Source organism: Pelmatolapia mariae, linkage group LG20, assembly GCF_036321145.2.
Source record: "Pelmatolapia mariae isolate MD_Pm_ZW linkage group LG20, Pm_UMD_F_2, whole genome shotgun sequence".
NCBI classification, from domain to species: Eukaryota; Metazoa; Chordata; class Actinopteri; order Cichliformes; family Cichlidae; genus Pelmatolapia; species Pelmatolapia mariae.
In genome coordinates this window covers 33,815,383-33,841,196 of record NC_086244.1, presented here as the reverse complement: position 1 = coordinate 33,841,196, position 25,814 = coordinate 33,815,383, and the positions used below count along the sequence as shown (strand labels likewise).

Genomic DNA, 25,814 nt, shown 5'->3' with positions numbered 1-25,814 from the left:
ACTTACTGTATTTCCTGAAGCGCATTTTCAAATATCAATACATTTCCTTACCCGCTTTCAATCGAGGGTATCCGTTGTTTATATCACATTGACTGGAAACAGCAAACTCTTGCCTCTCCTCTCTCCGCCCAGGCGCTCAGATTTAGCTTGTTTAGCCACCGAGGAGCGGCACTCCCCGAACCCAGTTTTTGACCCGCCGAGGGGGGAGACACACCGGCACAGAGGCGCAGAGACAAGACGGTGTTCACCCAGACAAGGCGTGTCAGAGTCCCGGTTTAACGTTCCTCCGTCTCAACACAAATTCCAACTCAAAGCAAAAAAATCCCTTCTCGTCTTTCCCACCGTCGTCGTCCCTCTTTTTCTTCCTTCACGCCAGGATCTCAGTCGCTTCTTCCTCCGGCCATCAAACAGCAGAGATGGGCGCGGTAACCCTGCATTCAGGTCTGGGAAACCCCACGTTACGGCAGCGTCACAACGCACGGCGGAGGGGTCGGCGACCACTTCAGATCAGGAAATGCTGCCATCTTTGGTATCTCCAACGTACCTAGAGGGAAATTTACCTGCTAAAACACTGCTTTTAATTCTAAAACTCGATTAATGTGAAAACTTAAGATAAAATTGGAAAAGCGAATGAGAGTTTTCGAAATCAAGGCAAGGCTGAATAGTGATTTTCACCCCAAGAGAATGCAGCTGCTGAAAGGTACATGGAAAATTGTGGGGCAACCAAAGAGTGTACATAAAGAGAAACGAAAGTACTTTGGAAAAAAGTTACATTTGAAAATGTCATAAAAACAACAACAACATACATTTCGAGTGAATTTAAAACACTACAGGTGGAAGCAAAAGAGAAAGTTAACTAAAAGAAATGACTGAAAGATTAACCAGGCTTCAGATGATGTCTAAAGGGCTTATTTTCTAAAAGCTATAAACAATACAAATAATGTTACATTTATTGGCGAAAAAATGATGGTTGAAAATTATGTAATTATATATACCTTTCATAATAATTGATGTGTTGTTGAAGTAGAAAACAAAATATTATTAACACTTATAATAATAATAATAATAATAATGGATTGCATTTATACTTACTGGTCTTACTGGTAATAACGTAAATGCTAACTTAAGGCGATTAGGCATTAACAGCAATACAGTAGTGTTTATCTGGCCGGGCTAACAACCAACTACACGCCAGGCCATGCTTGTACCAGAGGATCTGTCACTTTGGAATAAAAACTTGTACAGATTATTAGTTGCTTTATACTGAAAACTGACCACAAATTAATAGACACAACTACTCTTATAACATTTCTAACTCCATCAGCTCATTCATACAAAAGAGTCTGTTTTTATGTAAAAGTATACATCAGTGTTTCAGAATGAATGTGACACATGCACACAGTTGTCCAGCTCACACTTTATTTAAACTGAATTTAAACTGAACTGAATGTGCATTTAAAAAGACAACACTAAACAGATCTGGCACAAACAGAGAGAGTAGCTCTCTCTAGGGAATATTTCTCTTACAAGCCAAGTAGCAGTAGCTGTTGTCTTCCCCTGTCGGACCGAGCCCGTGCACACTTTGTTGTCTCAGAGGACGACAAAGTGTTCCACGTCTCCAAGTAACGCCTTAACCCGCTGAGCATTAACCCCCTCTTCTGAGCACTCTACCTAGACTACTGGTGATAACCATCAAGTCATCTCTGTGCTGCAGTGACGGTCCACCCATAAGCACTGAGTAGAGAAAGCAAATCCCCAATGACTTCAGTTTATATAATTGTGGTGAAGTTAATACCCAGAGAATATAATTTGTCAACAAGATTTTTTCCAGGAGCAGCTTATACTAACCATAAGACATTACTGATAGATCAGCAGAAGAGAACGTATTACTTGATACTTATATTTAGCTTTTGTTAAACACACACAAAAACTACAGGGTCAAATGTACATGTTAAAAATATATAAACATCAGATGTTGGTGTAGCAAAATCGTGGTATGTACTTAGTCACGCACGCTAGCAGGAAAGTAAACATAACATTTGCCTGTTTTGGATTGCAAATGAAAGCGTGTTGTTCATTTGAAACACTAGCTGCTTTACTGGCATGAAGGTCAGATTTCAATGGAATTTGATAACATTTTCATATTGCAAATACCTGACACTTTTGGATATGCATCCGGTCTAATAAAATGCCAGGGGCACATTTATTTGAACTTTTTACATTGCTCATTGTGTATAACAACATAGCAGTGAATACAATAGTCACTAATGTTATTGCTAAAATGTATCCATTAAAACGATCTGTAAATATGCTCTTTAAAAATGTGAATTTCCACAAGTGTGTGTATTTGATTCCATCACACTTTTGTAAACCCTAAAACCTGTGGTGGCGGGACAGGCCTGCTGTTCTGTGTGTACACTTTCTTCTGCGAGCTATTGAGCTCTCTGAGCACACATTAATTTCACAATTTCACCAAAGTAACCATGCAGTATTGTATAGAGATGTGATTTAAAACCCATCAAAAAGCTTTCCATCAAGTTCATAGGTGTAAAAAGGGCGATATTGGTATTAATTGTTATCTTATGGTTATGGATTTGATATCTTCATATAGATTTCTTTTTATGTAATAAAACGCATTGGCAGTTAGGACTGTCTGTCAGGTAGTGTTCAGGGTGTGGGTTTCCACTGGGACTCATCTACCCAAGTTAATGCTGCTGAGATTTAGTTGCCCCTGGATACACCCCTGCCTGTCTCTGCATATATGTGTTGTGAAGCTTCTTTAGTAGTGCTTCAGAGCACCCAGGGGAGAAAGCTTATTGTCTGCATTCAGCCTTTTGATGAGGCGAACAGTCCAAAGCTGGATGTGCTTTCTGTTTTAAAACTAATTCTAATTTAACTGGGATAAATTAGACATGGTAAACAGTGCTGATAAGTGTAAGGATTGACAAATAATAGACATTTTAGTGTGTTATGAGGGCATGAATTTGCCTTTAAAGCCCATTAGAAACACTTGTTAAAGTGGTTACAAATAACGTCTGTGGTCTTTTAATGTAGTCTAAATTGTAATTAAGGACAGAGGGATCTGTCCTGCTTCTGATTTGATTAAAAACAAAAAGTCACATTCATTAACAGACAAAGAGGGACACATGAACTCCACCCGTTAGCAGAGCAGGGACTGTAAGTAGCACTATCCCACAGTATTAACAAGAGATCATAGGAGAAATCAGATTAGAAAAAGAGGCAAAATAACAACACAAATATTGCCTAATATGATCTCATGCATTTCATAAAACGGGTGACATTACATGAGGCTAAGCTCATAATGACCTTGCTTTTTATAGGCAGGTTGGGGTACAGTAATCTGATTTAGCATAATCTCTTACAATCTCTGATAAATGCTTACAGCATGTATCTCTCAGAGAGGGCAAATCCTATTGGTCCACTGTGAGGCATTACTGACATCTGCTGTTCACATACAAAGGGCCTGCACTTCACACTGTATAACATCCTGTTTAATTTATCAAGAGAGAGCTTGACTTGACTGTAACAGAGCAACTGACCAATGTAAGTGCTGATTATTCATACTGCACTGAGCCCGTTTACCTGTGTCTCAACTAGCACTGATTTTGAAATCCCATGGATGCATACAGTAAGTGTTCGTGTATATTTCACAAATGAAGTCTGTGAAGTCTAAAGTGGAGAAAATGTTTGCAGGGTTTGTGCGATCTACTAGCCTAGCCGCAGGACAAACCAGGCACCTGCTATGGATTAGGTCTGAAATATACACAGCATTTAATAATTAAAGAATCGGTAAGCAAATCACAGCTAGTGCACTAATATCAACACTAATATTATTACTTGCTCAGGCACGGCATTCACCCGCACAAAGACACATATTACTATTAAGATGGATAATTAGTTGGACAATTTCCCCAAAATAATGAATGAACAGTTAAAATATTTAGCTACAAGTACTTGATAAACTGTTGGTGGATAAATGTTTAAAACACATAGCCAAAGAGCCGACTTAAACATTGACAATTTAACTGCATGAAGATGTTATTGTATTAGAAGAGCTGGTGGGAGTTGGTGCTCTGCAGTAAATCAAACCTGTAATCTGATCGTCTGTGACTGACCAGCCATCCTGATAAAGGAGATGCAAAATGAGTTTACTTGCTCCTCCTCTTCCAGAAAATAGCACCGCCTGTCATTAAGTTTAAAGTTGGTCGAAGATTCAGGTTTTCTTCGGTCTACATTCTTTTTTATCACGACATGTTTTAATTTTGTGCCTCAAAATTGACAAAACCCACCATCTAATATATTTATATTTGATATTCTGTTGCATATATAAATGTCTGCACCCTTTGCAGCTATTACAGCTTCAATTCTTTTGGGAAGGTTTTCCACAAGGTTTAATTGATCCTAAAGGTGATCTGTGGGGTTGGGCGCAGGCCAGTCAAGTACTTCCAAACCAAACTCGCTCATCCATGCCTTCATGGACCTTGCTTTTGTGCACTGGTGCACAGCCATGTTGGAACAGGAAGGGCCATCCCCAAACTGTTACCACAAAGTTGTGCGGTAACAGTAACAACAAATGTCTTGGTGTGGTGATATAAGGCAGGAGCCGATCAGTCATGAAATCACATTCTGTGTGTGCTGCTTTTGAGCTACTCTGAAGGCCACATTAAGTTTGAAGGTCTGTAGTGACTGTCTGCAGAAAGCTGACGATCTTTGCACACTATGAGCCTCAGTATCCACTGACCCCACTACCATTTCATGGCTGAGGTGGTGTTCTCAATCACTTCTGATTGATGCAGCACAGGCAGCATCCTATCAGTGTCATCATGCTGGAGTTCACTGAGCTCCTGAGAGTGACTGATTCTTTCACCAATGTTTGTAGAAGCAGTCTGCATGCCTGGGTGCTTGATTTTATACACCTGTGACCATAGAGTACCTGAATTCAATGATTTGGATGACTGAGAGAACACTTTTCATCATATCGTGTATTTTTGGATTGATGCCTCTATATACACTTGGCAAATAATAGCAATGCTACATTCACTTTTACTGTTACAACCACTGTTAATCAGTTAACTCTTCAAGTACTGTTCATATGCCCAGTTCTTAGTATCATTTTCATCCTATTTTATGTGTGCCCATTTAGATCCATTTTCCCTAATATGCTCCTTGTGTGACCTCGGTGTGAACTTGGTCTCCTTTCACTTCATGTGTGTAATACCAGCAGTGCTACTGAACATCTGCTGGCTTACATCTGCTGACACACCCTTTACCATGTCGGTTTTAACACAGCTGCTTACTTGGTGTTACATACACCCCCTGGTGGTGAAAACAGGTGTACACTCACGTGTAAAGCAATAGTTTAGATACAGTATATCTCTGCAACATTTTATGCTCTATTGCACTTTGTTTTTGATAGGTTTGCTTCCATGTTATATTAAGGAGAATTTCAGTTGTAGCTGTCCAGTACAAAGATACACGGGGCTGTAACATGTAATGTTGTTGCTGTGGTACTCTACACAGGAAAATATACACATAACAGAAAAAGCAAAAGCAAGTGGACAAAAAAACTTTCCCTCATACAGATATCATTCTCTCAAATATATACTGTACATCTGGAATGTCCATATTTACATTGATGTAGTATAATCAGAAGAAACAGTTAAAGTTTTCAAAACAACTTCTTCAGTTTTGTTCCTTTTTTGATTGTTAGCTTGTCTGTCAAAAGTAGTCATGAAATGTGAGTAAAAAATACAACCTTAAATATTATATTAGATATTCTGTTTACGCAACACTGTCGAGGAATTTTTGTGCTTCAGTTCATTCAGGTTTGTGGGCATTTATACGCACAGTTCTCCCAGCTTCAGCCAGGTTTTAGCCGTCAGACAGATGGTCACATATTTGACTCTAGAATACTTTGGTATAGACAGGAGTTTACGACTGAAAGGTGCCAAGGGTCACAAGTCTGGTGGTTTGTTCAGATGTAGTTTTGCAAAGCTAAGCTGTGCTAATAAATAATGAATATGTGTGAAGTACAATGTGTCATCTGCTGTTTGTATTTACCCCATTTTAAGACCTACTAAGAAACAGATGATTATTAATATGCTCTAATATGTAAAACCTTGGAAGAGGGCGGTGTACTGTATTTTTTATGTCTATATTTTATTAGACTTTCTATTTTTGGAAGTTATATGAGATTCTTAACACAAAAACTTAACAAAAAACCGAGAACTGTGTTTTTATTTTCTAATATGACAACATCTGAAAATGGAAATTGCAATAATCTAGTCAATACTGGTTCAGTCCTCTACATTCATTTCAACGCAAAATGAAATCGCTCAAGTTAATGTTCAAACAAAACCTTTAATGATCTCATTATTTGTTAATGCTGGCTCTGCACACACACAGAATATGTGTATTTGTGGTTAGTCAGAGTATGTGTGAGCAAAATTCCTGCTGGCCATCATCCAAGTCCTTTAGAGGTCAATCGGCGGTCGTGGAGACCAAAGCCATCAGGGTGACTCTGTAAACATTCATCCCGTCGCCCTTTAAAGTGAGAGGCACGCACATCTGCACCACCTCATAAGGCTGAAACACACAGGCGTAAACATGTTGTCAGACAGTATATACATACAAGTATATACACGTTGTGTTTCACACAGGAAGACATTTTAAACCTAATTCTGCTGAAAGTCTTAAATAACACTTTTTTCTCGTGCTGAAATCAACAATATTCCCTCCACATTTTGGAACCCATTTTTCACAACCATGCTTTAACTTTGCTGTACTATTCAACTACATATTGAGTTCCTTGGAAGTGAGCTTTTATGACTTTACTTTTTTTTTTAGTGATCAACAGCAACACAGATCACCAAAGGCAACCAAAGACCAAAATCAGCACTTCCTTACTTTGTATCCAGTGTGGGGTGTCCATGTGATCCTGATGGCGCGTCGCTGGCCTGTGTCCACATTGCCTTTGCTCGGCTCCACATTAAAGCCCTGCTGCTGCAGGGATGCCACATTATCCCAGTAAAACTCACCACCCTGGTAAAAACAGAGAAATGTCTCTTTAAACCATCATAGTGAATGCTGTGCTAATGTAAATTCAATCCCCGTGTTAAACAATGAAACCTGTGGCAGCAGTCGGTTTTGTTTCTGAAAGCTTCAGGATGCTTGAACATCAGCACGTTACCTTCTTACTAGTTTGTGTGGAGCGGATACAGCCCACTTGCAGCTCCCTGACTGCAGGTGTGATGGCACCTGAGCTACACCTGGCCTTCAGGGTCACCAACACAGGAATGGTGGGGCTCTCCGTCACCTCTGACTCTGCTAAGGAGAGGCATTTTGGAGGCTTTAGTTCTTTAACTACAAGTCATGGATTTTCTTACATCTCTTTAATGATCACACAACCATCAGGGAGAATTAACTCATAAACCTTTCTGTCTTGAATCACCTCTGTGTGGTTAAAAAAAACTAAACAAAATTAAAGTTTTGGAGTGGCCTACGCATATCTGGACTTAAATCAGGTTGAGATCGGACTTAAACAGGCTGCTCATACTGAAAAACCCTCCAATAAAAGTTCCTCCACAGCAATGTAAGAGATACATTATCAGTTGTCACAAACACTTGATTGGAGTTCTTGCTGCTAAAGGTGGCACAACCAATTATTAGGTTACTTACTTACTTAAAAAGAAGAATAAAAAAGAAAACAAATAGCATATGTGTGAAAATTATGTAAAAACACAGCTGAAAACGATGAAACTGTATAAATTACACCATGGTAAATTGCTACTTCCTTATTCAAGACATTTAGAATATGCACATTTCATCAAGTCAATTTTTGCTCAGTGTCAGTGAGAGGCGTTCGGAGCAGCATTTGAATGCACCAACATCTCTTGGATTCAGTACAGTTTACTACTACCTCACTGAGGAGGTGTGACTATTTCACACGTGGATTCGGTGGTAAAATATGATCTGACTGTTGGTGACAAACGCACGGGCTGTCAGCAAGCTATGATTAGCATAAATTACTTCATCACATACGCTGGCCTTGCTCGCGTAAATCATGAAAAGTGTATGCAAGATATTAGTCATCTTTACAGTGTCAGTGTAACATTTTCCCAGTATTTAAGAGCATATTGGAGAGAAAACAGTGAAATTGAATCATGCCACCTTTGAGCTGAGGTTCACTGGTTATGACTGAGGGGAGCAGGGATTCAACAGGCACTGTCCGCGGGTCTCCGCCACATAGATACATGCTATGTGAAGAGGCTGCACCCTTCAGCTCCATCACACACACTTTACTCTGAGAGACAGAAATGGCACAGGGTTAAGGTTGTTATATCATCAAGACCAAAGTACAGAGAGGACGTCCAGGCTGCAGTAAGGACATCTAAATAACAAGAATGCATTAGGAACAGTGTTTTAGCCTTGGCCATGCGATCAGTTTTTATAAGCAGCGATTGAGGACAAGGACAGGGTGAGAGCACGCATGCATTCACAGCTGAAAGCGCGTGTAAATCTGTACACATGTGCGCCCCTCTGACCTTATTCATGAGCTCTACGGTGAGTTTGTCAGAGTAGTTGACAGACGGGTGGTCAGGCTGAAAGGTGACCGTGAATTCTTGGCTCTGCCCTGGAGGAATGCTGCCCTCTACTGGCACCACACTGAACACACTCAACCCACTGTAGTTCTGAGTCCCTGCACAAGTCATATAACACGTTGCTTGGTCAGTATGAAAGAATTGAACTGTTGGAGCACATTACCCTCCTGTTTTTTTTAAGCAAATATTCTGACATTTACTGCATTATTACAGTTTCATATGTGTTTGTCTGTCAGAGGGATTATGCAAAAACTGCTAGGTTTAATTTATGAAACTGTGGAAATTTAAACTATTGGGCTATTTGGTGCACACTTGTGCTCTCTTATACAATACTTCTAGTAGGTAATACTGTATTAAAGTTCAGGTCAAGTTTAGTAGTATAGTCAAATAAATTCACGTCTACGTGAGCAGTGAAATACGGACAAAGTGTTAAAAATACAAGCTGCAATCTGTTTTCACTTCTGGAGCTCCAAACAAATCTTACCCACAGCAGGGTGGACATGGGAGTTTGCATATCTGTCTAGCAGAAAGGCCACCCGGTCAGCTCCACCCTGAGGTCTGAAGGGAGAGAGACTAGCGAGCATCACCCTGAAGCTCACTGCCACCGCTGAGCTGTTCTGCAACTGCAGGGAGAACGAGATTTAATGCCAGTGACCGAGGCTGTTTTTCCCTCATTACTCTGTAGTCTAAAAATATCTTGCATGGTGCTGCCTTTGTTTTTCTTAATGGTGACGTGATGATGAAAATAAAATAGTCCAACAAATACGGGAACAATCTGAGAGTAAGTGAAGTGCAAAGAAGGGATGGGAGACCAGGAGAAAAAGGAGGTAGAGGAGGGTTAAGGAGAGATCTATATGGAACGACCCATTTGAAAGAGAAATAGAAAACACCCAACACGTTTTTAGCATCAGCTTTAGCTGTGAGTGTTTTCATATGGCTCAGAGTTACACTAACGCATCCATGACTATAACCATAAAACACGAGTCTCCTGACTATGATTAACACATGAAAATCGCCCCTTTTGCCATTTTTACTCGTTCCACTTAGTGTTTACATGAATCATAAAATATGTTTAAGTTAATGTACTTAAATTACTAAAATTACATCAAAGTTAACCAAGTGAGTTTTTTTCCGTCCACTGAGAAATTAGTATTCAAAAGTAACTAGCGACAGTTTTTTGGTTGGGTTTCTTTTTGTTTTTGTTCGTATTAACTTTCACACACCTTCACGACTTGTGAGGCAGTCTCCTTCTCCAGCACATAGCCAAAGTCAAGAACATCTCCAGTGTGGGAGGAGGTGACAGCAGGGACTATTCCCTCCCCGAGAAGAGTCATTTCCAGAGTCATTTTCTGGCACCGCACCTCCAGCATGTCACAGCACTGGAACAGTACAGGTTAGATGAGTGTGTTCATCATTATACTTGATTAATTTTACATAAACAGGTACAAAGAAGACTCAGTGTATTAACACAGATGGTTGGCATGTCACTCGTAACAAAAAACAAAGCTAAATTATAATATTTACATAGTTAACCCACCTTTTTTTCCAAAGTTGGACTGAAGGCGAGAATCAGAGTGTGTTTTTCTCCAGGTCTTATGGATCTGAGAGCATTGAGCAGGGAAAAGGGACCATACACGTCCAACACCGACGAGCTCAGCTTAGAAAGGGTTAAAGAAAAGCTACGGTGAATATTATAGTAGTAGAAGCAGTGCACTGGTTTTGTTTTTTGTAATCTTTGATTTGTGGACATGAAAGTAAAACATGTAAAGAGATGCCATTCATAAGGTGAACTGGATTAAATGTCCAGGTACATCTGAGATGATGGAATAATCTCAGGTTTCACTGTAGAGTGTTGGTGGTGAAGTATTCACATAATCAGTGCTATCGGTGGTGATCCATTTGAACACAAAACATCTTTTTCTTCAACTTGTTGTTGTTCACATGTCATCCCTGATAGGACTTTTCCAGATTTTTGCAATTTCTTTTTTATTTAGCATGAGCTAAATAAGATCTGTTTGTCTCTACCAGAAAGTAGAGACAAACAGAAATTATGGTGAAACTAAGACAGGAAATGAAGTGAAACAAAAGCCCCAAAGCCAGACTAGAAATGTGGATGTTGAGATTAATAGTTAGCTTCAACCCCAGAGACACACCAACAGCCTGCTTCCATCCTAATGCAATGATGGTGAACAGAATTTCATTTATGATGCTGCTGGCAAATGTCACAGTGCGCACTATAAATAGTTTTCTCCCAACCACAGTCTATAAACCTTGTAATCAGTGCGATACCATGGTGTCTGAGAGTTTGAGAGATGGGCCATGAAATGCACCTTTCTCCAGATTTTGATATCTCAAATCACCACCTGTCTGCGATGATAAATTCTTCTGGAGATAACCAAGAAAATGTGCTTTATTTGTCTAATTTGGGTGACCTGACTCTTTCATGCACACAGTTATTTAGTTCTGAAAGTCAAAATGGAACTTTAACACCAAATATCTGAATTCTGCCAGTAATGTTGTGGGGATGGAGCTGGACTCCCTCAAGGTGGTGTCGGAGAGGCGGATGCTGTCCAAGATAAAGACAATGTTGGATAACACCTCCCACCCACTCCATGACATGCTGGTCAGTCACAGGAGCACGTTCAGTGAAAGACTGAGATTACCGAAAAGCAACACTGAACGACACAGGAAATCATTCCTGCCTGTGGCCATCTCCCTGTACAACTCATCCACTTAACACACTGTTTACTGCAACAGCTACACCCTTCTTGCACATGTTCTTTTTCAGCTATTTATTAATAAGTGACTTTTATGTATATATATATGCCTGTATATATTGTGCTATTCTTAGTTAGTGTATTGTCTGTCTCTGTTAATGTTTGTTTATAATGGAGCACTGTAACGAAAAATAATTTCCCCTAGGGATCAATAAAGTATTCTGATTCTGATTCTGATTAAAGCAACACAGTGTGCACATAATACACATTACTGAAAAATCCTTCACACAGATAAATTCAGAAAAGGGAAAAAACCACATACATATGACATATGTATCATGAATATCATGAGTATCACAAACGTTTAAAGCTGTCAGCAAGGTAATCAATAGTTTTGTAAAAAACAAAAACAAAAACAAAGGATACATCCAAAGATTCCTGTGAAATGTTCTGAACTGTAAACCTTTTAATAACTCTTTCTCCTACAAATGGAAGACACAAATACAACAAGGTAGATAAGAATAAAAATCCAGCGTTATTTAAGCGTTTTTAATGTAACTATACATTTTTTATAAACGACTCACCCACTGTCACCTGATGGAAGTTTATGATATTGCAGCCATTGTTGGATATCACCACTAGAGGGGGTTGTACAGCAGGACACTGAAGCTTCAAGTAGAGCGTATTGAAGGGACTGAGGAGGTAAAGGACATCTGATGAATGCAGATCTTGACAAATATTAAATCACAGACACTACGAAACAAGGGGCTGGTGTCGACGTTGGTTATTGTGGGTAGCTTAAAAAGTGTTCCCTATATATATATATATATAAACCAACACAGATACTGATACTTTTAACCTATAAAGGCAAATTATATAGTGGAGACCAGTGTGTGATGATTTATGAGACCAATCATCATCAATCTGCAAATTCTGAAATTTTTTTAATGACCACTAAATATTTTTTTCTTTCCACAATAAATGGTTAATACAAATAAACACAACTTTAAACATTTTCATGCATTTTGAAACTAGGTTTTTGAAGAGGTGGTATGTCATTTAATTAGAAAAAAACAACACATAACACATTTCAGTGGGCTACATACTGAACTTACAGGATAAAAACAAAGAATCGATCCTATTGCACTAGTATCAATCTGATATCTATATTTGGATGGATCACCTCTACATGACAAAAACCTAACATGACAGGGCCTACAGTGTGCTGTACACGTGTATATGGAAGCTGATTATTGACCTCCATGCTGGCTGGACTAGTCTGTCGTCCTCTGGAGGGTCTCCATCTGACACAAAGCAGGGAATGGTGTACTCTCTATAACGTTTCCTGAAGGAGTATAGTAGAGAGGCCTTGGCCTCCTCATACCAACTTGACCTTAAAAGGAAAAGAGTAACAATTAAACATATAAAAAGACTCCTTGTTGCTAGCACTTTTTTTGTACAATTCCAACAAACCTTAAAGTCAATAGTTGGTATGCCCTCGTTTATTCTTGAACACAGCCTGAACTCTCTTAGGAAACCTTGTATTTTATTTAAGTATCTTCAGGAATAGTTCTCCAGGCTTGAAGGAGATTCAAAGCTCTTCTTTGGATGTCGGCTGCTTTCTGTTCTGTTCTCTGTCAAGATCATTTCACACTGCTTCAATAATGTTGAGGTCTGGGCTCTGGGGAGACCAATCCATGACTGATAATGTTATATTGTGTGTTTTTCTATCTGTGTATCCTTTTACTCCATTGGCAGCGTGTTTTTGACAAGAGCTCATACATCATAGACTAAAAATGCAGCCCCAAACCATGACGGAGCCTCCACCATGTTTTACAGATGGCTGTAGACACTTATTGTTGTACTGCTCTCCTGTTGTCCTTCATATATACTGATGAATATTTGGACCAAAAATTAAAAATTTGGATTTATCACTCCATATGATCTGTTGCCCCTGATTCTCAGTGCAGTTCTTGTGCAACCTATTCTCCCTGTTTCCCTCCCTTCAGAATGACATCTTGACAGCTGACCTTCCACTGAGACCATTTTTGATGAGGTTTGGGTGAACAGTAGATGAATCAGCTGAAGGGCCAGATGCATCTCTCAAGTCCTGTGTCAGGTCTTTGATGGATTTTTCTCCCTATTTCCTAAGGACATGACTTATAGATGCTTCCTTGGTCTGATTTAGACAGTTTTTTTCCTCCAGTTGTCCAATTCCCTCATTTTTAAAAATATTCAACAGAAATGAAGTAGAGATATGCAGATTTTTTGGACCTTGTTGGTGCAAGAACAGACTTTTATGTCTGTCAAACTGTGTTATCTTTGCCTTTTTTTACAGCTTCAGCAACAGAAACAGGAAAAAATTATGTGTTTTGCTGCTAGTAACAAAATGCCTAAAGATAGAATTTACAACTAGTCTTTTGTGTAGACACAACAATGGTTCAGTGCGTTTTTTATCCTTGAATGATTCATAAGTCAGTGTTAAGTGGCTTAACAAACACAAGTACATTCCTTTGGACTGGACAGAAAATGAGTGAATAACCAACCAAAGTCTGAAGACAACCTTTGAAAGACCTTCATAAAGCCTGGAGAACTACTGCTCAAGCCCACTTTAAAAAATTACAAGAAATTCTGACTCCTTGTAAGGAAATGATGGGTGCTTCATGAATTTTGTAAATGAATATATTTTGTGATCACCGTGAATGAAAAGAAATGGGAATGCTGCTGAAATCAATTAGCCACTGGAATAAGAAGAAAAAAGCAACAACAACAAAAAGAAAAAGAAAAGCTTTGTAAGTAGTTGATATTCTAGTGTTGTTGGATCTCAGAAGGTATTCATTAGGTTTAGCCTTTTGAAAGGAAGTGCAATTAGAGAAACATTTTTTATTCGCAGTCCAGCAAACTGGATCCGTTTGATTAGATTGAGTAAATAATCTGTAGAAACCTACCCTGGTACTATGTTGCCAGGATCTGGTGATTCACTTTGCTTTCCTTTCTCTGCTTCATTGGACACCTTGCTGTTTTTTGGATTCACCGACGCCTTTTTCCCCTTACTAGGTTCCAGTGGGATCTCCAGTTTTGCCTTACAATGCACATGAACATGAGTGATGGGTTCATACTAAGGTAGGTGACTGAAAGGACTACATCTTGTAAAAAAAAAAAAACGTTCTGTGTGGCTATGAAAGTAAAAAAAAACATTTAGTCACTTAAGATGTGTTCACATTTACAAACCCTGGCACTAACGGACAGTGGCTGGAGTGGGAAGGTGGGTGTGAAGCTGTACCTCCTGTTCAGCGAGTCTGTTTCCCTCGAGCTCGCTCTCATAGAGCAACTTGGCTCGATGAAGACGACGGAGCGCCTCTTCTTTGATCTCCTGGTCCAACAGTCTGGGTTTGAACGTTACCTGGACAAGACATCTCTGGGGTAGAGGAGAGACGGTAATATGTCTGAAATTGCTCAGATTTGGAGGATAACACAGGATATTTCTGTGTGTTTCTTTCACGTTACAGTGTTCCTACACCATATCACTTTTTAACTTCAAACCTCTGCTTCATATTAAGGTTGAAATTAGCTTTCAGCAGTGTCCTGTTTTGGGGTTACTGGTTTGTAACAATTCAAGCGGATTGATATATTACCCTGGATCTCTGTGCCTTCTAGCACTTGTGAAGTTGTCACTGTAAATATATTATTCTTAATATCTTGCTTGGAAAATAAAGTTTAAATAAAAAAAATACTGGAGTCTGGAGGTAAGTGGTCATCTGGAAAATAAGACTTAAAATTAGACTGTCAGAACCAATAGAAGTGATTTTTATTGAGCTTTTTCCCCCCATTTATATCTATAAATAGTGCTTGTTCACTTCCATCAGGTGTCCAGCAGAGAGCATCATTACACTTACAAAGCCCTCTGAGCACAGATGGTTTGGTTCCTTAGCTCTGTGCTTATTAAGATCATTTTTAACCAAGATGTAGTAAATAAAAACTAACCACTTTCTCTAATGTTTAATTTCTTTATAGAAACAAAAGGTCACACTGTTTTGTCCATTCAGGTTTATAAATGCATTGAGAAGGAGATTAATCTGTTTTTGGGGCTAATGTGAGATTTTGGTGTGCAAAATATAACCACCCCCCCAAAAAAGAAAAAGAACAGTTGGATGATGTGTACTCTTAAGTGGTAAGGACAAAAAGAACAGATGGCCCACATTGTATTATTTTACAGATATTACAACTTGAAATTATTCAGTTAATAATTAGTTTCAGCTAACTCTAGAATAAGCTACTAAGTTGATTTAAATAGAGTGTCTAACTGTTATAAATCTGAAGTCTTCTTCACACTAGCAACCTTCTATGTATAAAACCGGTGGTGTGTTCCTTTAACATAAGTGTAAACTTAATAAGACGTGTTATACCGCACCTCTCCAGGAAGAAGGCGTCCTGCAGACGGACTGATGCCGATGTCTGAGTCCTCTGGCAGGGCGAAGGAGAACAAACGGGGCATTACAGGCGCCTTGACCCCTGGAGAGACTGGTTGTCTATTTTGGTCACGGCCCGTTTGACGGTTGCTCAGGAACAGCATGGCAGTGGACTGGTCACCTACTGCTGTGGCTCCAAACTGAACCAGAAAATGGGAGAGCTCCAGTGGTGGGTGGACACCCACTGCTCGGCAAGACAGCAGAAAATCTCTGATGACAAAATGAATGTTTTTGCTATGGATCAGTAGGTATTGGATTTAATTGAATAAACGGGATCACAACATTCAGTAAAGGCACTGATTAAAATGTCCTATCAACAGATAAGTACAAAAGACTGAATGTTTAAGCAGACACAATGATGCCATAAAGAGTAAATGTCCTTCATTTACACACAGTGTAGGATTTAAAACTAACCTGTTAATTCCAGACTTGCAGCTGAGCTGAAAGAGGTACTCTTTGGCAATTTGGGCACTAAAAATCAGATCAACCTCCAGGGTTTCTTGTGGGAGCAGAGTACCAAATCCATCATTGGGCTGAACCTCAAGAAACTTGATTTAGAGAAAAAACGAAAGCTTTAAAGTTATAACTCAGGAAGTTTTCATGAAATCTAACTTAGACTCTGATGCTGGTTATGGTTGCTGTAGCTATTTAATGCATTTACATTAAGTAATTATCCCTCTGTCTGTTGTAGCTTTTATTGGTGGCAGCAGAATCTGCCAATCCAAACACAGGATGCATATTGTCTACTTAAGCACGGGGGATTACGAGGAAACAATGTAGGATAACAGCCTCTCTGTTTACTGTTCACTCTCTTTACACTATAAGAGCTATATAAAGTTACTGTTTATGCAAACCTAACAAATTTTAATAATAGGAGGAACCCTGTGGAATGGAACAAACAGTGAAAATGGGATGTGGACTAAATATGATTCTTCCATAAACATAACATTATCTGCAAAGATAGCAATGCTTGTATCTGGATCCACGCAACTCTACCTCACTAACACATTAACACTTAATAGAAGAAAAGGTTTTCGCATCATTCATGCAGTACCTCAGGCACACCCAAGAAGCCAAAGTCTTGGGGTAAGAGGGACAGATTGGTGAGGCGAATGCTGCTCTTGACTGACTGGTAAATGGAACAGTAGCCAAAGTCCACCTCGCTGTGGTCAAACTGCAGGTCTGAGGAGGTCACAATGGCGTGGACGGTGAAATGGGCAGGCTGCACCTGCACAAACATGAAGCATCTTTACATCTTTGTTCTCGAGACAAACATCTTTATAAATGTCAGTGAAGGGAAATCTGTCTTTCTTTTTTAAGTACAACATGCACTTTCTTTTAATTTCACTTTATCATAATAACGCTAACCTGCCCCCAGAAAAGGTTTGGCTTATATAATACAACTCCATCAGCTGTCCTGAAAACTGTTCTGGTATCACTTTTTAAATCTTAATTATACATTTTCATATTCTGAGTCAAAAACATGGGCGTACAGACTGATGTTGCTTTAATTTACAAAGACTTCTCAAGTCTGTGAATTAACAGACAGATGCAGTTGAATTATCGAAAGAATCAAATTGATGTTTAACATCAGTCATGGCTAAAATCGAGCAATTTTTGTGCATTCGGTCATCTTTCATTACCCATCACTGATAGAAATGCGTCTATGTTTGTGTGTGTGTGTGTGTGTGTGTGTGCAATCCAAAACAGGGCTGTGGCTCAGAGTCGGCTTTACAAAGCACCGACCTAAGTACATTTTTTACAATTAGTTAGTCCTAGTCTATAATTTTTGAGGTCTGGTCATGTCTTTATTTCTCTTTCATGAACAGCTGAGCTCTGTCGCTTTTACAGGAAATATTTCTCAGGCAGGAGTAAAACAGAACATTTGTTCGAGACTATTTTAAGCAGAGGATTAATACACATTTCATGCTCCAATGAGTATTCATGGAGGCAGGGTGATGTGTTTGAGATCCACTCAAAATAAAATTTGGTGTCACGTTTTTGTGAACAAATCAATGTGTAAGAGTTTGGAGCTCCTCGATGCCGAAAACTAAGTTTTGGAGCTCATTAGCCTCGTTAGCCTTATTCTCTGACAGCATATAAGTTCACTTTATGTGAATTGTACTAGACTTGAGGCAATTTTGTTAAATTTTGTCAGGTTTTGTGAATTTTTTCCCCAGCAGTATAACGCAGATGAGCTTGTTTACTGCACCATTGATTTCCAGGCTGCTGTGATGTCTGGTGACCAGTTGGTGTATGTATGAATGTGTGTGTGTTTTCATGGTGTAATGCCAGGAGCTCATGACTAGGGGCTGGGGGCAACAGCTTTGGTGCATCACAGGAACATCCTGGCCCGCTCTTTGGCTTCTCGTCAGAGCTACACCCCTTCCATGCCCCAGCCCTCTCCTCTCCACGTCCCAGTAAAGTCAGTGAATAGTCGCTGGCTGGGGAGGTAGAGGAAGGTGACAATTTGGCAAGAAGACTGTCCAGATTTAGATTTACTGGAAAAAAAAGCTGGCAAAAGCACAGCACGAATGTCTAAGCAGCTGCTCTGTGTTTTTAATAAACACTGTCTCTGATGATATGAAGGAATTCAGCTGCAGTTTCATTTCCTCTTGAGAGGAATGGTCCAGAATTTCCACTTATATCCTTGTAAACAGTAGCTGCATTAATGTGAATATATAATGATACATTTATGAACTAATGTCTTAGTACAATCCCCCAAAAGAATGACAAAACAGGCCAAGAGATCCAGTCAAATACCAGACACAGGAAAGCCAGATAAGTGATTTTAAAATCAAAATCACAGACACCTGAGTCTCACTTATGCATCACACTAAGTTACTAAGTTACAAAAAGCAAGCAATAGACAAGATGCTGGCATCTTGTCTGTAGTGAAGTTATAGCAGAAGTGCTGCCACGTGTCTGGCCAGAAAGAGAGTACCAATGTGTTTATTTGGTAGTTCAATGAAAGGCTTCAGTTGGTTAAGAGTGAGAAAAAAAATGTGTTCACATTTGCAGTTTTGTCTTATTATACAATATTTGAAATGAAAAAACAAACAAACAAAACACTATATGTTCGGAAATATTTGTGGGTGTTTTCTTGTTTGTTTTGTACTACTTGGACACTAAAGTGGCCCTTCAGTGAGATGACAGTGCCAGCAGTGGCCCACAGCTCATTTAAGTTTGAGATCCCCGTCTTAGTATGTAGAATCATGTACTAAACCAACTATATTTCCCAGAAACAACATTAATTTATTCAAACACGCTGCCAGAGCAGAACCTGAAGCAGAAATGTTAAACTCATTTTACACCGTGGGTCACATACAGCCTGCTTTGGTCTTAAGTGGGTTGGACCAACATTTTTTCTGTAAGTTGAAAGATGTTTAACTACGTGTTTAATCAGTGAGATATTTAATATAAGAAAAAGAAGTGTAATTTCAACGGTATGTCTTAGTTTTTGTAGATGATGTAGTCAGTAAAAGAAATGTGTCAGCATGACTTAAACTGTAAGAAATAAATGTTTAAAATGACAGAAAAAGCACTGGCATGTTTTTTTTTGCTAAGTTAATTAACAAAAAGCTTTCTTTTTTATTTTACTCTGAAATCACTGTAAATATATACAGAAATTTCTCTTTTAGATAATGAAAAAAGTTTTCTGTCATTTGCTTATTTACTTTTACTTAATTACAATGTTTTTGTATCAATTACCATATGGGAGGTCTCCCCTCCTTCACATTTCCCAAAGCACTGCAATGGGCTGGATTGGATTCTTTGCTGGGCCAGTTCTAGCTGCCGGGCCTTATGTTTGACACCCCTGACCTAAAGCATCAACATGTGTACTGCTCTATATGTATGTGGTGAAATCAAGAAAGATGACAACTGCCTTGGCTGCTGGGCAAGAAGTTTTAAGGTAGTCAAATTTTGCGCACAACAGGTACTCCATAATAAAAGAAGGGGATAACAAATACATCTGAAACCTACTTTACCATTTTTGTGCTACTGCAGACAGTTTCAGCAAAACTATATGGGATAACCTTTATGCTTGGCTTATTAGTGTCCATGGAATAACTGGGCCTTGGGGGCGGGAGATAATTTTAGCTTGTTACAAGCAAAATAGGTTACAACCTTTGCTAGCTGCGCTTCTGTTTAGGACAAAGTAGGACACTAGCACTGCACTACACGTTCAAGCCCACTGCTTTCAGGATCACATTGCTCTTATCTGCAGTATACGTGTACAGTGCGTAACATGACACAAACCTGGCCTGCTACTTGCACTGTCATTGGAACCTCCAGGACTCCTGTGTCACTGTCAAAAAACTTCTTTGCATCTTTGGACAGGGAGCGTCTGTGAGAAAGCAAAAAGGAAGGCGTGAGGAAGTCGCCATTTGTCATAAAAACAGCTTTATCTTCATGTTCACAAGCAGAAAAGAGCAAAGACATCAAGTAGAGACTGAAAACAAACACGTAATCGCAACAGTGATTTTAAAGCGTTTTTATTTGTTTTGTTAAAATACAAAAAATGCCATCTGTCGAAAGCCACAAGCCAGTGAAGAAAGAAAGAGAAAGATTCAGACCCTGAAGACCCATTACTTTACTTTAACCCACGACTGTAGGATCGGCACGCCGGGGAAAGCAGGAGAGAGATGCAGAGCGCGCCTCCACACTACTGTAGGTTGTAGCCATGGTGATGGGAGACGTAAGTATGATTCAAAGAGGACCAGTAGTCATGCACAGGCTTATGTAAAACTCCAGTCTCTCAATATCCCTCAGTGTCAAGAGCTGCTCTCGTGCTAGCACCAGTAAAAAACTGCATATATGCACGTATGCAGAATTCATTAGCATGTAAAAAAAAAGAAAAGTGGTCAAATGTCAAATGCTGTTTGTGTCTTATATCCACCCACCACCTCCTCTCTCCTTCTCCTAACATCCTTCAATTTTCTTCTCTGCTATTCCTCGCTTTCCCTCCCTTTCTCTCCTTTCAACTGCCTCCCTCTGTCTTTTCCTCTTTACACTCTTAATGCCGGTTGAAAGCTTGAGAGCTAATGCTGTAAATGTCATTGGTTTTAAGGCTCTCCAGATGCTAGTGTGTCTTTTCAAAGCGCTACAACCACCCTTGCCTTCAGCAAATCTGTCAGCTTCAAGTTCGAGGAAAGGTTTGTATTTCGTACGTCCCAGAAACTGCTCTACGACAACCCCATTCATGACTCAAAACCCACAAAGGTCACCTCCTCACCCATCAAAATTAAATCTCTGCAATTACAAAGTCCTTTTTTTCCCTGCATAGGTTGACCAATGAGCGCAGAGGGAGTATTTAAGGAAGCACTCTTGTTCTGCCTGCTAATAGAATCGCTGCTGGAGAGTCACTCTTGAATTAGCTTGGCAGGGCAGAGTGGAAAAGCCTGGTGGGGCGTCGCCAGGCCCATATGCTCGGGAGAATTTTGTCGATGGATAGGCTTTCAGATTTGTCAGTGTCCTAAACAGATTTACTTGTGTGCTCTTCCTCTCTGCAGCCAGATTATCCACAGTCCAAAAGTAATTCTCCTCTATAGCCTTTATGGTACTTCAGAGATTAGTAGATGCAGTAAAACTCAAATGGTTGTTCTAACTACCGAGCCGCAATGCAAATAACCAGAGTATTTCAAGTGAAACTACTGAAATAACCTGTTCAATCCAGCAGGTGGTATTTCTAATGACCAGCTTTAATCTATAACAGTGAGGAGGAAAAACCAGAAGGAAGCCTGTTTTTCAGGGGACTTTATGAGCTTACAACACAGCGCTTCCTTTCGCTTGAGTAAAAATAATGTATTCACATAGAAAATATATACATTCCTCTTCAGTCTTCACTCATATTTAGACTTCTCTTCACCATTAAAAAAAGTGATTATGAAAGGGATTACAGATTAAGAGGCTTAAGGATTTTTCACAGTGCAAAAACGGGCGGACGAGAATTACAGTAAACGACCATTAAGTAAAAAAACATAATGATGGGAAAGAAATAAGTTACGGAAGTTATTTTGTTTGCTTGTTATCTTGAAACCCACTGCAGTGTGAACATTTCTAATGAGAGTCATGCGTTAGCAGTTTAAAGTGCTTGCAGAACCATTCAGTCTAATCTGCAGTAATTCATCCTTGTAATCTCCCTTTTATCAGCTGGAACTGCCAGGGTTGGAGACATTGCCTGCTCTTCAGAGATTACACCTAAAACCACTAATTCGAGTAGTCCTGTTCAAATGATCCCGTCATCAGCAAAAACAGGGAAACAAATTTCCATGGGTTAGATTGAAATTCTCCACAGGCACAACCTAAGAATGTGCTTTCCTTTTCTGTGGGACAGAGTTTAGAAGAAGCCAAAATTTAGGACCAAAAGAGCCAGCTCACATGGCATGGTAATGCATCTTATAACGGTTCGGCGTGTAAGGTTTCAAGACAAATTTAGTATGTTACAATAAAGTACAATATGTAAAAGACAGGGAAACTCTCAAATTCAAAGCAATTGTGATTGTAGCTTTTGTGCTGGCAGTAAATGACAAAGTAAAAAGACTAAACAACCCTCTGCCGAACAGAAATGAGCTAACACGAACCGAATATCGGGCGGCACAAATGTCACGAAACAAAATGGCAATCACTCTGATTCCGTCAGTCTCCATCTGAATTCAAACGAGCAGCATTCCTCTTCATCGAGCGGGATCACAAACATGTGAACCATTAGATTTAGTACAGAACAGAGGGGATTATGCTGCACATGGAAGAATGTGAGGCAAAAGAGTGAGTGGGCTAGATGTGACAAATAAAGGTGGAGGAAGACAGGCAGCGAGGGCTGAAGCAAGGAGAGATGCTGAATGATGTGGGCAGGCTAAGCACAATCCCTCGGAGCAGGAAGCAAGAATGTGCTCACCCTCTCCCAAAAGCCTGAGGAGGGGAGGCAAGAAGCAAACACCTGTATAAAGAATGAAAGCTATGAGTCATTTGTGAATCCAGATTTAACAGTGTGTGAGCGTGTGCGCGGATTAGACAGTGAGTGAAAGCAGTTCTTCTAATGAGGATTTGGAAATCCAATGATAGTCCCTGGCTGAAGGAATTGGCAATGCCATCTTAAATGACACACCGCCACTGCATAACACAAAAGCAAACCTACCAAAAATCAACAGATTGGGAGGCGAGATCCAACCATGACAGAGATGACACATACAGGGACACAGCTTGATGACATGCTGGAAACATACTTGTTTTCCAATCCCAGTCAGAATCATGTGAGTTTCTGCTGTGGATGAAGGACACTGTTTGGGTCCTTGGGGTATCTTAAAGGAGAATTACAATCGTATTTTGTAAAGCTTTAGCCACCTTTTGAGACCATACTTACCTACAGAACAGGTTTATGTCTTTGAGAGACATAAACCCCTGATAATCTTTTAAAAACCCAGATCATCGTTTAATAAAACTCACTGGTGTTTTGAAGATACATACAAAACCCTTAAACACTCAGTTTAAAATTGTATTTCATGCATTTAGCTCACAAGTGGACGTGAGACATATCTCTGTTTCCACCTGTGTCTATCACGTGTGTCCAAGGTGTCCAACTTACTACTCGTGTTCGGTCTGTCTACGTCACTTCCAGTGAAAGTTCAAAGGGCCTCCACGCACAGCCCTTCGTCCATCTGTCACTGGTCAAGCTCCAGATTTGTTTAGTAAGGGCTAAGCACTAATAAACATATATTCCAACTGCTGAGATTGACAGGACAAGGCCTTTTTGTGACACATGGCAAAACAAAAAAACAAGATATTTTCCTGATATGTCCTTGTTGGCAACACATCATGGCACAGTACAGTTCACACTACAAAAAGAGATGTGTCCAAATATGTCTCATAACACCTCATTAAGTTTTTTGATTGATCTGATCATAAGTAGGGTTCCTACACATTAGATTTAAGACTTTTTAAGGTGCTTTTTTTGCCACTTGGAATGAAACTTAGGGTTAGAGCCACAAATTGTTTTTGTACTTCAGTAACTTGCAATCTACTTGCACATTATACCAAACATGTCCTTATTAGATCTGTAAAAAACAACTAATTGAGGCCACTTGGTTGGAACTGCCGCTTCCAATTGCACCACACTCTTGCTACAAAAAACAATACAACATGCCTTGTATACAGCTGGCAGTCAGGTTTTGGCCATGCAGCAAAATCTTAAAAAATGCACACACCATTAGCTATCTGCTACCTATCAATGACATAATTCAAGTGTACATTCAGTAAAAGGTGTATTCATTTTGTCTTGATCTGTCATCATATACCTTTTTCCTTGACAAAAATAATAAATAAACACATTTAGAACTGATGTATATTATCTTGTTAATATACAGTCTGTGTATCAGACTGTGACATAATTACCTGAGAGAAAATAAGGATAATAAACACACGATGTTAGACTGAAAAATGAAGCAACACAGCAAAACAATTTAATGCCAGACTTACACTTAGTGATATTCTGTCCTCAGAATTTACCGTGCTGAGCTTAATGTTCTCATAATAGATCTACAATCTACAAATAAACAAGATTTACCACTATGAGAACAGTGAAAACAGTGTTGGCCACTCAGAGCACAGGGATCTATGTCTGGTGTCTTAGGTTATATAAGCAGATTCAGGACCATCATATAAGCAGTGGTGAATCGTGAATGCATTGAGGGATGAGAGGAGCTTGATACTAACAAAAAGAGGCAGAATAAATGCAGAGTTAGAGCTGAAGAAGTGAAAGAGCACAGAAACACAGAGGACTGCAGAGAGAGAGAAAAACCCAAAGAGAAAGAAGTATAATTAAGCACAGAGGTGATAGGCCAGGAAAAAGAGAAGTATGTGTGAGCGAGTGGGAGAAGACGCCACAGAAGCAGGAGAGAGAGACAGAGAGAGACAGAGAGAGAGAGATGGAGTGATGAAGTGTGATACAGAGAGAGTAGGGAGGGGGTGAAGCTGTAGTTGTGTTAGTGCTCATGAAGGATGCACCATCTCAGCAGCAGCACAAGTAAAGCTGGACGCTAATCCTCGCATTAAAAACCTCTGCTGATTCGCTAAGCCAGATTACTGACATTTTCCCACTTTCCTCTACTGTCACCCTACTGTACGATGACCACTGCATGCCCTTAACTTTTGTCATTTGCAACGAAAATGACCTCCTGTTATTTATTTGTTTATTCATACACAAATGTCTTTTCAGTTATCAATATGCAAGGCTGTTGAACTGTGAAACGAGAAAAAAAAGGAGTGTGGGTAGAAGAATACTGACACCCACACAGAGTTTTTACTGCACGCCTCTCATATTTGCCCTGGGGGTCCCCTTGTCCGCTCTCCTGGCATTCAAACCACAGTTCAGCTCCTGCCTCTCCATCTAAATATAGAGCCTGTATTGTTCTTGAAAGAATTACCACATCCTTCAAAGTCATTAGAAACCATTATCACAAGCCTTCATGCCCCTGCGATTAGAGGGCAGGTGTGTTGTAGAAACTCTTTTATACCTGCTGGCTGCTGACAGGCTTCAAATTGTTGCCTTTTGTAACTCTGTAAGACTCCTCCGCTTACTTGCTTTGGAAAAGGGAATTGTGTCATAAAAGCGTTGTAGTAAACTAGTAACGATATCACAACAGATTTCTGTAGCCAGTCACAACACAGGGAAACACGATTTATAGACAAAAAGTAAGCTAGCATAAATTTTTGTGTAAAATCGACGCAGTTAGTGCTCATGACAGCTTCTTTAACTATTTTGCTCATTGTTTTCCGCCACAAAAGCTATTAACCCAGGCGGCTTAAACTGGCAAATGAGGGTTGAGATGGTGGGCTGTGTTATACTTGATAATTGTAGTGCACATTAATCCACTATAGCGCTGACTGTGAGGCACAGATGAAGCTAAGTTGCCCAAGGTACACGGATAGTAGTTGATAAAACAGAGTGAGAGAAAGCAGGTAGTTTATTTCCCACTTTGCAGCCTGGAGAGCAAGAGAGCACTGTTAAC

At 39.7% G+C, this 25,814-nt stretch overlaps 2 protein-coding genes across 2 annotated transcripts in view; both read right to left on the bottom strand.

Annotated features, from left to right (window-relative positions):
• Positions 1 to 404, bottom strand: part of gnb1a (guanine nucleotide binding protein (G protein), beta polypeptide 1a) — a 30,175-nt gene extending 29,771 nt beyond the window's left edge. The window contains exon 1 of the mRNA XM_063463170.1: positions 52 to 404. The gene's annotated coding sequence lies outside the window, so the exon portion shown is untranslated. The remainder of the gene's footprint in view (positions 1 to 51) is intronic.
• A 6,005-nt stretch (positions 405 to 6,409) lies between these two features.
• The window catches only part of cfap74 (cilia and flagella associated protein 74), a 47,050-nt gene continuing 27,645 nt past the window's right edge, over positions 6,410 to 25,814 (bottom strand). Inside the window, exons 22-38 of the mRNA XM_063465057.1 lie at positions 20,068 to 20,155; positions 16,862 to 17,035; positions 16,222 to 16,355; positions 15,750 to 16,017; positions 14,622 to 14,756; positions 14,287 to 14,420; positions 12,597 to 12,731; positions 11,923 to 12,032; positions 11,765 to 11,820; positions 10,159 to 10,278; positions 9,845 to 10,000; positions 9,106 to 9,244; positions 8,565 to 8,719; positions 8,191 to 8,323; positions 7,211 to 7,344; positions 6,928 to 7,062; positions 6,410 to 6,606 (exon numbers count right to left, since the gene is read on the bottom strand). Coding sequence (XP_063321127.1) covers positions 6,502 to 6,606; positions 6,928 to 7,062; positions 7,211 to 7,344; positions 8,191 to 8,323; positions 8,565 to 8,719; positions 9,106 to 9,244; positions 9,845 to 10,000; positions 10,159 to 10,278; positions 11,765 to 11,820; positions 11,923 to 12,032; positions 12,597 to 12,731; positions 14,287 to 14,420; positions 14,622 to 14,756; positions 15,750 to 16,017; positions 16,222 to 16,355; positions 16,862 to 17,035; positions 20,068 to 20,155 — 2,311 coding nt within the window. The 3' untranslated portion in view covers positions 6,410 to 6,501. The remainder of the gene's footprint in view (positions 6,607 to 6,927; positions 7,063 to 7,210; positions 7,345 to 8,190; positions 8,324 to 8,564; positions 8,720 to 9,105; positions 9,245 to 9,844; positions 10,001 to 10,158; positions 10,279 to 11,764; positions 11,821 to 11,922; positions 12,033 to 12,596; positions 12,732 to 14,286; positions 14,421 to 14,621; positions 14,757 to 15,749; positions 16,018 to 16,221; positions 16,356 to 16,861; positions 17,036 to 20,067; positions 20,156 to 25,814) is intronic.